At 43.8% G+C, this 12,637-nt stretch overlaps 1 protein-coding gene across 4 annotated transcripts in view; it reads right to left on the reverse strand.

The window, feature by feature from the left end:
* The window catches only part of LOC105562750 (fringe glycosyltransferase), a 102,460-nt gene extending 93,454 nt beyond the window's left edge, over positions 1 to 9,006 (reverse strand). For all 4 annotated transcript variants that reach the window (XR_001008990.1, XR_001008992.1, XR_001008991.1 and 1 more), the window contains exon 1: positions 8,534 to 9,006. Coding sequence is in view for 1 of the 4 variants with exons in the window: in XM_012013805.1 (XP_011869195.1) it covers positions 8,534 to 8,866 (333 nt within the window). In the remaining 3 variants the exon portion in view is untranslated. The remainder of the gene's footprint in view (positions 1 to 8,533) is intronic.
* Positions 9,007 to 12,637: the final 3,631 nt, after the last annotated feature.

The raw sequence follows: 12,637 nt of genomic DNA on the forward strand, positions 1-12,637 counted from the left end.
AAACGTATTGAATTATTACAATATTCTCCTTCGCTCTAATCGCTGTTCGAAGAAAACGAAAAACTTGTCAGAGTATATGGCAACGATTGTAAAGTAGCATACTTTCAATTAAGGACCATTCAAGTTTCTCGTGTATCTCGTCGCGTTGGAAAATTTTTCTCAGCAGCACCGCGAGAGCTGAGACTCCCCATTTGTATCTGTCGCGTCGCAGTCACCCTTCCGCGACAGTTGCATCTGGACCCGAACGTATCGCGGCGTCGTTACGTTACGATCGGCGTACGCTGCACGTGGTAAAGTAGTCGCTTATTTTTAGTTCCCAAGAGCCCAGTTCCCTTCAGGAAGCGAACGAGCAAGAACGAACAGAAGGAGGTGGTGCTCCAGACGTCAAAAGCATTGTCCCGATCATGTTCACGCGGCGATATATCGCGCCGGTTCCGCACAAGCGACCGGGAAAACCGAGCAAGATTTTTCACGAGAAAACGCGACGCGACCCTCTCGCCCTCTCGGAAAGGATTTCTGATAACGAGACAAAAAATCTTCTCGACGCATTTACACTTATCGCGATGCACTCGTCTCTTATTTTTGTTACACGATATCCATTCGCCCTGCCGGATACTCGTGTTCTTTCTGGGAATGCTGACGAGTTCTCCGGGCCTCTCTCTTTCTCTTTCTCTATTCGCATGCCTCGGATAAACGTGTTGCAATTGCTATTTTTAACGTTCGTCGCGTTGCACCACGGATATCCGCTATGGATACCCGCCATGGATACCCGCCACATCCGACAAGTGCGGGGCGAACTTACCGCGGCAGCCGCGGCTCGTTCGATTCCGCTTACATAAACGCAGCCACGTGTATAAAATAATATTAAAAATCAATAATTTCTATTCTCCATAGTTTAGAGTTAGGGCGGGTATGGATGAGTGAATGAGTTAAGTTTCTATTGTAAACCAAGTCCCACTTTCTGGCTGTAAGCTAAAGTGAATAAAAGATTGATTGATAATTTCTATTCTCCTGTCGAGTGAAATAAGATTAACTTACTATGTTGCGACAAGAATAACATATATGTATAAATTTAGAAGATCACATATTCTTGCGTCTAGAATAAATAAATCTCCTCTCGGTGTTAAGATGCACGAGCCAACGTCATTTTATTCTAGATTTAAGAATTTTCCACTTAAAGATTGAAATATCCCTTTCTTAACAATAAATATCATTATCGCTGTATCGATTCTATTTTGCGATAGATCCAGGTGTAATAGTATTGGATCAGAAAATCTTTGCTGTGGGTGCGGTTGCGTGGCTCCGCGTGCTCCGCTTCCACCACTGAAGTGGTGCATTAACAAAATTCCGACGCAACTTGTTGGAGAATCTCGACGCGATTGCGGAGCATCCTATAAAGGCATACCTAATAATCTCTATAAATTTTACATCGGCAAATATTCGCTCGTCGAACGCGCGCCGCGCATGCCAATGTTCGCGTTCTATTTCGTTAATTAAAATAGAATTAAATCGCTTATATTGAACGGACCGCACAAAGCACCGCATAAATAAACGCGGGATTTAATCAATGGGCCCCGAGAACAAAATTTACTCGACTGCATCGGGTTTATGTAAGCGGAATCGAACGAGCCGCGGCTGCCGCGATAAGTTCGCCCCGCACTTCTCGGATGTGGCGGGTATCCATGGCGGGTATCCATAGCGGATATCCGTGGTGCAACGTGACGAACGTTAAAAATAGCAATTGCAACACGTTTATCCGAGTTTATGCGAATAGAGAAAGAGAAAGAGAGAGGCCCGGAGAACTCGTCAGCATTCCCAGAAAGAACACGAGTATCCGGCAGGGCGAATGGATGTCGTGTAACAAAAATAAGAGACGAGTGTATCGCGATGACGTCAGTGGCACCGGCGTCGCGTTACATCGACATAATTGCATTAATCCCGCCCGTGCGTCGTACTTAAAAGAGCCGTCGTTGAGCTGATCTTGGAGCTTTTCCCGGGAATTTGTCGAGCCGTCCCGAGTGTTGGTTATTCCGCTCGTAAGCCGTGCGCCGCGACACACAACGTTTGCGAATGTGTCAAGAGCGTGGAATCGCATTAGGGCTCGCTCGTTACGTCTAATTAGGCGAGGCGAATTTGTCCTAAAGCGCGCGAAAGGAAATTTAACGACTGCGTGCCACCTACGCGGAGCAAACGCTGCCGGCTCCCGTGAGGAAAAGAAATCGTTAAAATACGTTGCGAATTTACGTGTAGATTCTATCCGGCTCGAGAGATCTATTCGCGCAGAAAAACAAGTGTCGGATCAACTCTTATATACTCGAATTAACGCGTTCATTGTTTTGTATATATTGAAACACAGTCTTAAGCTGCAAACAAAATTTAATATTTCTTTAGATTTTTATGTAATCGTCAATCGAGGAGAATTGGGCGAATGTCGCTCGGCGATGGTTGATTGTATCGCATTGGAGGCCAATCGAAAATCAGCTCCGGCGACTCGGCGCATATAAGAGCAATGTAAATTAAGAGGAAATAATTCGCCGAAGCGCAGCGAGCCCTCATCGACGCGCCGCGCGAAATTGCATCGGACCTTTTAAGACTTGCTTAAATAACCAAAGTAATCGACCAATTATCCGAAGGCAGCCCCGACAGGCGCGGCAAGGCCTTCGACGATTGGGGGATTGCAGTATCGGCCGAGTCATTCTGAGTAACGACACCAGACTTTGACCCGCGATCGACCCTCGGGGGATCTCGAGGGTTTCGTTTTATGAATCACGAAAATTTGTACCTAACCGTGTGTGTCCACACCTCCGCTTAATGACACGATAATCGAACGGCATGACTATCGAGTTTAAAGAAAGGCGCGAGAAGGAATCTCGACGAATTTTGGGCCCCAACAAGGGCTTCAACTATGAATTTTGTTAGAAAAAAATTTTTCGAAAAAAGATATCCCCGCTAGGCACAAAATTACTCATATTTGATTGACAGAATTCCAGAGGAAATGCCTTTAACCACCTTCTTAGACTGCAATTAAGTAACAAAAGCTTCTTAACAATTTCAACTATAATAGAATATAATTTTATTGCCTTTAATGTATGCGTATTTATTAAAGTAAACTTTTGTAGATTTTAAAAAAGGATAACAGACCAGAGTTAATGTGTGTAGCAGCTCGTGCTGCTGAGGTGTTGAATTCCGTTTCATTGTTAAGACACTTGTTAATATTAGAAAATCATAGATGATCGCTCCTGAATATTTTAAGAGAATGTCGAGTAAAAAAAACTGATCAAGTAAATTGCAATATTATCAGAATCGGAATTGAAAAGTTTAGGACATTAGGATGAAACATATTCGCCGATGCGTCAGCCATGTAATTTTCGTTGCCATTGCAACAATCGGAATTCTGCAATAAGAAACATAAAGCTCGATTGTTTTCTAGATTTCCGGGCGGATGTCTGGAGGAGGACTTAAAGAAACGGATATTAACTATTTGATCCTATTACATGGCACGTAAACCACCGAGCCCATAAGAACGAGAAAAGAAGTAGGTGGCGAGGTGTATAAACGCGGCCATTAAAGGTCATTAACGGCGTCGTAAGGTGGCGGCCGAGGGAGGAAAGGCGAACGTGGGGGGGATCGTGGCAACAATAAATGCGCAATCAATGTTCCTCCTCAGTGGAGCGCATTATTAAAACGCGTTACCTGTGATATACGACGTATTAATAATCAAAACAATGCGACCTATTGCTCACCCCTGTCCAATTTAGGAGGGAAACCCAACACCGCAGCAGCGCGAGCTGCCGCACACAATACTCTAGTCCGTTTTACTTTTTTATAAACCTATAAAAGTTTAATACGTACGCGCACATTATAGGGCGATAAAATTATATTCTAGTTGAAAACGCAAAATACCGTAAGAAATTATTAACTGATTTATTATAAATAGCTTTTATAGAGCTCTCATCTGTTTTCTTTATCACCATTTTAAGGTAATTACGTTTTAAATGACGTTATTAGTAGAGGAAAGTTCTCTAATATGAGATAGCAGGTTTTCAACACTCATATTCACTCACAAATCTCTTTTTGCAACACAATCTAACGATGAATTTTTCACTAAACAGATCTCACTCCAAGAGCAATAAATTCATGGTGGAATTAATCGACGATGCCGATTAATTTAACAGAAATCCCGCTGTCTCACAATAGGGGACTTTCCTCTAGCAATTAGTTGCACAATGTTCACAAGTTTTGTGGAATGACTTTAAAAAATTGTTTAACTTATACCTAATTGAAATATAATTTATACGTCTCGTCAAAACGTCAACAAGTGCCACTCTGCACTTCGTGATTTCTATTGGAGCTTAATGCATTACTTTTTTCCTCTACGATCATCTTCAAAGATACATGCATCACGAATATCTTCGCCAAGACTGTTTTGTGAAAAAACCAGCAAGAAAGAGATTTGTGCATATCCAGAGAAATCGATATACATTTTCAAGACTTACTGCTTGAAATAATTTTGAACCTTAGGCAGGTGGCTGGGGTTTCTTCCCGAGTCTATTATCCTCACCGCGATAAATCACCTACCGTAAATTGGATCGTGAATTTCTAATCTCGCAGGGAAAGAGGGAAGTCTTGCGATCGTCCAACATTATTGATCGTGTATTATTTTTTTAATCGGCAAAATTCTTGATCGAAGGCTCTTAATTTTATAAATTAATAAACGCGTAAAATAAATAATCTCTCTTTTACCACCAAGCGCGGCGCTTCATTAACGACGCGATCAAGCTGCGAGTGTGCAATCATTCGAACCGATTCTCGTCTTTACAACGTGAAAAAATTCCTTCGTGCAATTACGGTCGCTCTTTTTTTTTTTTACACGAAATTATACGCTGACTGAGTGCATCGGATTTCAGCAACAATACGTGAGAATCAATAATAACCCCGATCTCACACACGCAAATTAGAGAACGATCGCTCCGGCCGACTCGCGGGATCGTGGCGCATCGTTTAATTATCGAGAAAGAAACGACGAAAAAGGTGAGTTCGTTGAGAGTGCTCGTGGGTGGACTAAGTCGGCTAACGCGGGGGTCGTCAGGGTCGGAGGTAAATCGTGAGATCTTCCCACGAACCGCAAACCGCACACACAGCCGTACACAGACTTTTATTCTTCTCATCGCGCTTTTTCTCGCCCGCGTCGCGGAAAATGCGTGCCGGCGAGTCGGCGCGGGCAACGCGAGCGTACCGCGTGGAAAAAGCGTGAGATCGACGGGAGCGAGGAATGATCCAGATACGAGGCAAATTAAGACACCGCGCGTCGTGTCATAAGAATTGAGTTCAACGCGTATCTCGGCGCACAGTCTGCAAGACCCATCGTCTTTCGTAGAGTTTTTCCTGCTGAATCCCGGCTGGCACGCCAGGATATTGAGCAAAACTCGGTTAAATATGCTCTAAGTATGTTAAAATTTTAATCAAGCTTATTAGTCGACATTAACACTTTTCGCAATAAATTCTCTGTATTAAAACTAATAAGCCCGATTATTGTTACTTATTACTGGCAACTTAAAGAAATGTCTATGTTAAAATTATAACTTCCTATTGCGTGCTGCATGTAACTACGATGTGCTCGAGACTTGTGCTTTATGTGTAAAATGCAAAATGTTTCATATCAAAAGAATTTTTATGAAAAAAATAATAATAGATCGTACTCAAGTAAACACGCCGAGGTAAATAAGCACTTTTCATTTTTTTCAAGAAATCTTCAGCTGGAATTGTCGTGGCTATATGCAGCAGGTCGCGATCGAAAGTAATTGCTGCAAAAGTAACAAAATTGCCCTTTTCAACAAGTTTATATACGTTCTATAATAGTTTCTGTGACTTAAGACTGTGTTAACTTGAGCTTAGAGATATTGAGCGTAAAAAGATTTTCATATATTAATTGTTACTAATTGTAAAATAAGATTAAGATTAAACTGATCAAACGGGGACTCTGTGACATTTGTAAAAAGAGTCGCAATTGCAAATACAATTGAAAACTCGATAAGGAACCCATCCAATTGCCGAGGTAAAAAATAGTGTAAATAAATGTACAGCAATATAAATAAATGACAAATAAATAAGGATACGAAATAAAGAATTGGAGATTAGATATCAAGAAACGGGACGAGGTAATGTATTCGTAACTGAAGTCGCTAAAGTTTCCTTGCCCGAAAAGCGTAGAGGAAATCAACCGAGATTGCAGGAAACGCGAGAACTCGTGCAAATCCAGGTAGTAATTACCTGGAGGAACGGTATATTAACCCGGAGAAGTGCAGAAGGACGCGGAAGCGCCGCTGAGTGATGCACGAGAGTATTTTCTTTCTTTATCCGACGCAAGAATCATACCGGCGCGGCGCGGCGTGTGAGAACTTCTCAAGGTTTCCTTGGTAGTTATTAATTATCAAGATATGCTTGTCCGCCGCCTTTACTAGTACTCGAAAAGATTCTTTTCGATCTACATTTATTGAAAAGTCCCCTATTATAAGATGGAGCTCCTAATATGAGACAGCGCGGTTTCTGCTAAATGAATAGGCTCCGTCTATTGGTTCCACCACGCGGAATTTTCTCTTAAAACTTACCCTGAAAATCATGCAATCGTCAGACGACATGACCTTTCCGAGAATCTTATGAGAGTTTTTTGAAATTTTACCATACGCTTTACCAGTAAAATTTCCAGAAAAGCCACGTCGTCTGACGATTACATGATTTTCAGGGTAAGTTTCAAGAGAAAATTCCGCGTGATGGAACAAATTACCTGTAAAATTTATGGTAAAATTTCGAAACGCTCAAAGTTCTCCGAAATGCAGTGTTGTCCCACGATTAGACAATTTTCAGGGTAAATTTTAGGAGAAAATTCTCTCCGTGTATGAACTTGTTGCCCCTGGAGTGAAATCTGTTTATTGAAAGATTCGTTGTTAGATCGTGCGTGTAATTGTAGCAAAACAGATTTGTAAAATTGGATATTGTAGAGCCGCGGTCTTATATTAGGAGCCTATCTCCTAATAGGGGACTTTCCTCTAAATGTGTAAAAATATCATATATGCATAATAACGCGCGCACGCGCAATTACTTTAAATCTGAATACGAATAGACGATCGATACCGGTGAAGATCGGATAATTGCCGTGCGCGTCGAGAGAAAAGATTGTTGAGACTTCCCAAAGGATTTGAATCCATTGTGATCGAAAGGGTCCAGTCGATTAAATTTCGCAGCGATATTATCGCGCGAATCCTACTCGCGGGCCGCGGTTCCCCCCCTTGTTTTTCGCGTACGGACGGTACCCCGGCGATGTTACGCGAAAAGGCAAATGAGAAATTGTAGGGAGGGAAGAGCGGAACGGATCCCATTCCCACGGCGCGAGAAATCGTGAATTCACGCTGATCATCGGCGACACGGTCTACGGTAAATACGCGCGAATACGCTTCGATACCCTTGGATAAGGCCCAACGAGTCGTGTACAAAGTGTGGCCTATTCCGCTCCGCAAGAAAGCGCGTAGATGAATCTCGCGGTGATGGAGACGTCGCGATAAGACCGCGCGTGCGTTTATCACACTTTAACACGATTAATTCTTACGGCTCTCGTCCGGGCCCACTGTTCTCGCGAATAACAGCGCGCGAATCGAGTAATAATCTTGAAAATTAATTTTTTTTTCAAGTGCCACGATATTAATCTTGTCCCCCCTAAGATTATTGCACCCGTGCAAATATTAACTTGAACGATGAAATTATTATTAAATACATCTAGTAATGAGCAAATATGTTCAAACGAGAGAGAAGAAGCGCTGCACTTCTACACGCTGTTAATTAATTAAGGTAGTTTCGAATAGCTCCGCAAATACCGAACGATATCGAGATAAACGCGACTGTTTATGAAGAGCGAGCGAAACTGATCAAAAATGATAAATAAATTCATTATTCGAGTCAATTCGAAAGTAAAGAATTAAATGTTCACAACATCTCAGTGTTACACGAAGAGAATTTTCTCTTAAAACTTATCCTGAAAATCACCGTGAGACAATATGGCATTTTGAAATTTTACCATACACTTTACTAAAATGTATAAATACTAGCAAAATGTATGGTAAAATTTCCAAAACTCTCGTAAAGTTCTTGAAAATACCACGTTGTCCCACGATTACATAATTTTCAGGATAAATTTTAAAAGAAAATTCTCTCCGCGTACATTCGGGCTTTCTCCCCTTTCAACTTGCATTATATTATTAAACGAGCCAATTTCCTTTTAAAACGAGTAAATTAACACATCTCGCTGCGAGTGAAACGAACGAGGTATGACCGGGTACTGGAAAGTATCCCAATTATCGAGCGGCACGTCCTCGGGAAGCTCGAGGTGTTTTCAGGCGATCGTGCCCATATTTGTAACGAGGTCGTCGCAAGGTCGGCGCGCAAGAAACCGCACGGGGCGATGGAGCGACGCTAATGAATCCGGGATATCGGCATTTCACGGCGATCAGCGGCGGCGGCGGCGGTGGCGGAGTGGACTCACCTGGTTCCTGGCGAACTGGAACCACGTGTCGACGATGGCCGGCAGGCGCGAGTGATGATAGTGCTTGGTGGTCTTGACGCTGATAAACACGTCGTCGAGATTCGTGGCGAACGGTGCCATCGTCGCCGTCGCCACCGGCGGCGTCGCCGCAGACTCCTCGCTGATTAGCTTCCTCGACGCCGGCACCTCCACTATCACGCCGCGGCTGTTCACTTCCGCCACGTTCATCTCGTCGACCCACTGCGGCACACAAACAGAATGTATTATTAAGATGCGGCTCTCTCTCTCTCTCTCGTGCAGTGGACTTTCATCGGCGCTAATTGCAAGAGACATCGGGAAAGGACTTTCCTCGGTGTGCGATTACTTCCGTGGACAATGTCGCTTGACGTAAACGTAAATCTGATAGCATATAATTATTATCGTGCAATGCGTACATCTATTCCAAGGCCAATACTGGCTTTGCGTTGGACAATATCAGCCAGTGCATTTCTAATATAACCAACCGAGGGGGAAACCGCTGAGGGCATTACTGGGCATTACTAGGCATTTTTGGGGCATTACAAAGATAAAACAAGATAAAATTAAGTAATGCCCACTGGGCATTAGCGGGCATTGGTGTACAACATTTTGCTCAGCGGTTTCACCCTCGTAACCAACTTTAGACCGACATTGACGAAAAAAACTCTTGGTCGTCGGAGACGCCTTTTCCGAGAGGGTAGAGCGTTTCCCAGCGCGACCTCCGTCGCCGGCGGCGATGGGGCGGGGGGAGGGGAGGGGGAGGGGCGGGAGGATAACGGCGATAACGATCGCTCTAATTACCTGGCGTGGCGCGACGGCCTGGTAGAGGAGTATCGTGGCGTAGGCGGTAGCGATGACGAGCGCCAGCGCCTGCAGGCCGCGTCTCGTCGGCAGGCCTCGCGGCATCATGCCCGCGCCGGGGGCGAGCGGCGCGCGAGCCTGCTGGGGGCTGCTGCGAGCGGACTTGCCGCGGGTCCGGCGCGTGGAGCGGAATCGGCGCGACGGTCCCTGGGGCTCACCGACGACCGCGCCGCTGCGTCGCCACCCTCCTCATTTCGCGGTCCCGCGAGCAACGGAGACGCGCGGACCATAACACGACCCAAACCGTGTCCTTCGCGCCGCGCCGCGCAATCACGTGATCGCCGCGCGCCAACTTTTTCCCCGCGAACTTCACGTCGTAACGCGCGAAGCGCCACCCCCTTCGCGCGACTCTGTCTCTCTCTCTCTCTCTTTCCACCTGTCGCCCCGTCGCGACACTCGCGAGCCTCGAACGCCTCGATTGCTAAAATGGCCCGTTAATCGCGCTCGGCCACCATCGCCTCGTCGTGTCAATTTCGCGGCCCGATCGCGTCACTCGCTAAAAACAAATGCGCGCCGCGGGAGATCCGCGCGCCTCGATTATCGAGGCACGCTTCATTCGCTCGATACGTCGGTCCCGTAGGCTTCGATCCGCGCGGAACGACCGGAGGAGAAAAGCGCGCCCACTTTCCCATCCACTTTTCTCGATCGTCGGGGCCGTCGGCGCTCCGGAGGGAATCGGCGACGACGCGAAACGACACACAATCGGAATTCGACGCACACCACCGACGTCCGCTGTTGCCCGGCGCGCGACGCACCACCGACTGATCGTGATCACATGAACCGTTGCCGTGACTACGCTGTAAACATCGCCATAGCAGGCACGTCGCCGGCCGCCGCGCCGGTTGGAGGGGGAAGAAGTGGTGCCAACGGGCGGCGCGCGGACGCCCTTGGGAGGGGATGGGACGGATCGAGAAACGCGTACACAACGCTTTTTCGAACGTGACGAGAGCAAAAACATGAAAAAAGTGCTCTCCGGTATGCGAAATATTCTGAAGCGGCGTACGCGCGTTCAAATGAACAATTTACTGGTCTACGTGACGTCACTCTTGAGCGGGATTTACGTACACGTAGCTAAGATGTTAAAAATTTCGATTATCGAGGCTTATCAAGCGCGGGAATTCGTGGAATTTCGAACGCCGTAAGCACTTCGGTCCTTTAGCTGCTAAAATACTTATTTGTCTTTCTTATATATGGTATCACAGATTTCACTGCCGTTTACATAAGATAAGTGTGTTACACAATGAACAATGTGCAGTACATGAACTCGATGAATATTGAAAAATTTTTCTGCGCGAATGTTTCAAAGACATTCTCGACGAATTTTTGGGAGACGGCAAGTCGCCAGTGATAAAATAAATACATTTGTTTATTAACAAAATAAGTATCGTGTAGATGTATGAGCAAAAATTGTGGTACAAAAGAGGATGTACCACAAGAAAGTGGATCGATAATTTTTCAATTACTTCTATTTGATGTATTAGAATGAGGAAAAATCAATCACATTTAAAAAATCTTTCTCGATTGCGGAAAATATACACATGCGTCTCGTGCAAACACATTTTCGTAATTAGCGATATTGGGAGACAAAGGAATTTTTCCATTACGTGTACGCAAATTTTTACTGCGTACAATAATATTACACAGCTGACATATTAATATAACAACATTCTTACAGAGATTATATGTGTATTGTACGTGCAGTGTAATATCATAAAAGACTAAAATAATTCATTTCTTTGCAGTCGCGTGTTATAACTCGAAATTTTAATTACGTTCATGAATCTTCATTATGTATCGTTCGAGGATTTCAATTTAGAAATTGTATATGCTTGCACATAGCCACCAACGTGCCAGTATCTAATTACCATCCAAATGTTCGCAGATTGCGGAATGGCAGTAGATAATAAATTCTCAGTGGGGGGAATAATCGAGTGTGTTATTTTTAATTGTAAATCACAAAATTATAGGAATCTGCAAGTCACCAATCCAGCGAGAAATGACTCGTCAATCGATGTCGAAACGATGATCGAGTCATTTCTCATTGGGAAATTATGGAAATCTGCAGTAAATTCAACTTGCCTCCCAATTTTCAGTTCCTGCATTCGTCAGGTTTACTGGGGATGAGTCTAACATCAAAGTAAATAATTTTTGTCAACTTGAATTAATACTTTTTTTATTCACTAAGATGAAACGAACGAGACTTTTGCAACCCGACGAGCAAGACAGTGGAAACTGGTCCTCTCGTATCAGTTTGATTTGATGACGAAGTTAGGTCCGCGAAAGTTATATGCATTAGACTCCTTCGTCCGTTAGAATATTGATCTTTGGTCCCCATTTTGTTTACAGAAAATTAGCGAGTTTGCAGAGACAAGGTAGATTCGGACAAAGTCTCTTTCAGGTCTTAATTAAAGTAACGTACGCCAATTGTGTGTAAAATAAGTTTTTCTCCAATTCTGCTCTTTATTGCGAGGTCAACTCGCACAAATCTCCTTTGATTAAAAAAATTAATAAAAATTTATGTTATCCAAACGTCACAAGTAATCCTAACATGACTGGCCGTTGGTAACATCGCGACTATCAGAATGCAACGACCATTTGTACTTGCCAGAACTCGATCAATACAATCTCACTGCATTACACTGATGAAAAATATTACTTTTAATAACATGCGCGGAATAATCTAATACGGATAATTAAAAAGAATGACACGTATCCTAGCAAATACCAAAGTAACAATTACATGCCATCAATATAAATGTAATATAACAGGCATGTATCGTATTAAATTTATATTGATGTTATGTAACTGTTACTTTGGTGTTTGCTGGGATTCGTGGCAATCGTACATCGATCCGCGAGATTGGTGATAAAAGAACGCGAAAGGATCTCGAGCGATTCCAGGCAGATACGCGGAGATACGCTTTCGAGAGGTTGATGCGGCGGAATTACAACACCGGCGATCGTGTGCAGTGTTTGTTAATTTTCGATACACGCACACGATAATTATTCACACACCTGATAGAAATATTTCACTGAAAACATAAAATCGATGAAAAGTAAAATGAAAATCATTGAAACATTACAGTGTCCCAAAATGAATTACCGTAACTTTCCTCATAAATAATTCAATGAAATACTGTGAAATATAAGGAAAGCTAAATATACTGTCGAAAAGTATGTTGGAACAAGAGCCAAAATATTTGAGACGGAATCTCTTGTTCCGCC

The sequence above is a fragment of the Vollenhovia emeryi genome, unplaced genomic scaffold (assembly GCF_000949405.1).
Source record: "Vollenhovia emeryi isolate VEMERY1.0 unplaced genomic scaffold, V.emery_V1.0 DF939184.1, whole genome shotgun sequence".
Lineage (NCBI taxonomy): Eukaryota > Metazoa > Arthropoda > Insecta > Hymenoptera > Formicidae > Vollenhovia > Vollenhovia emeryi.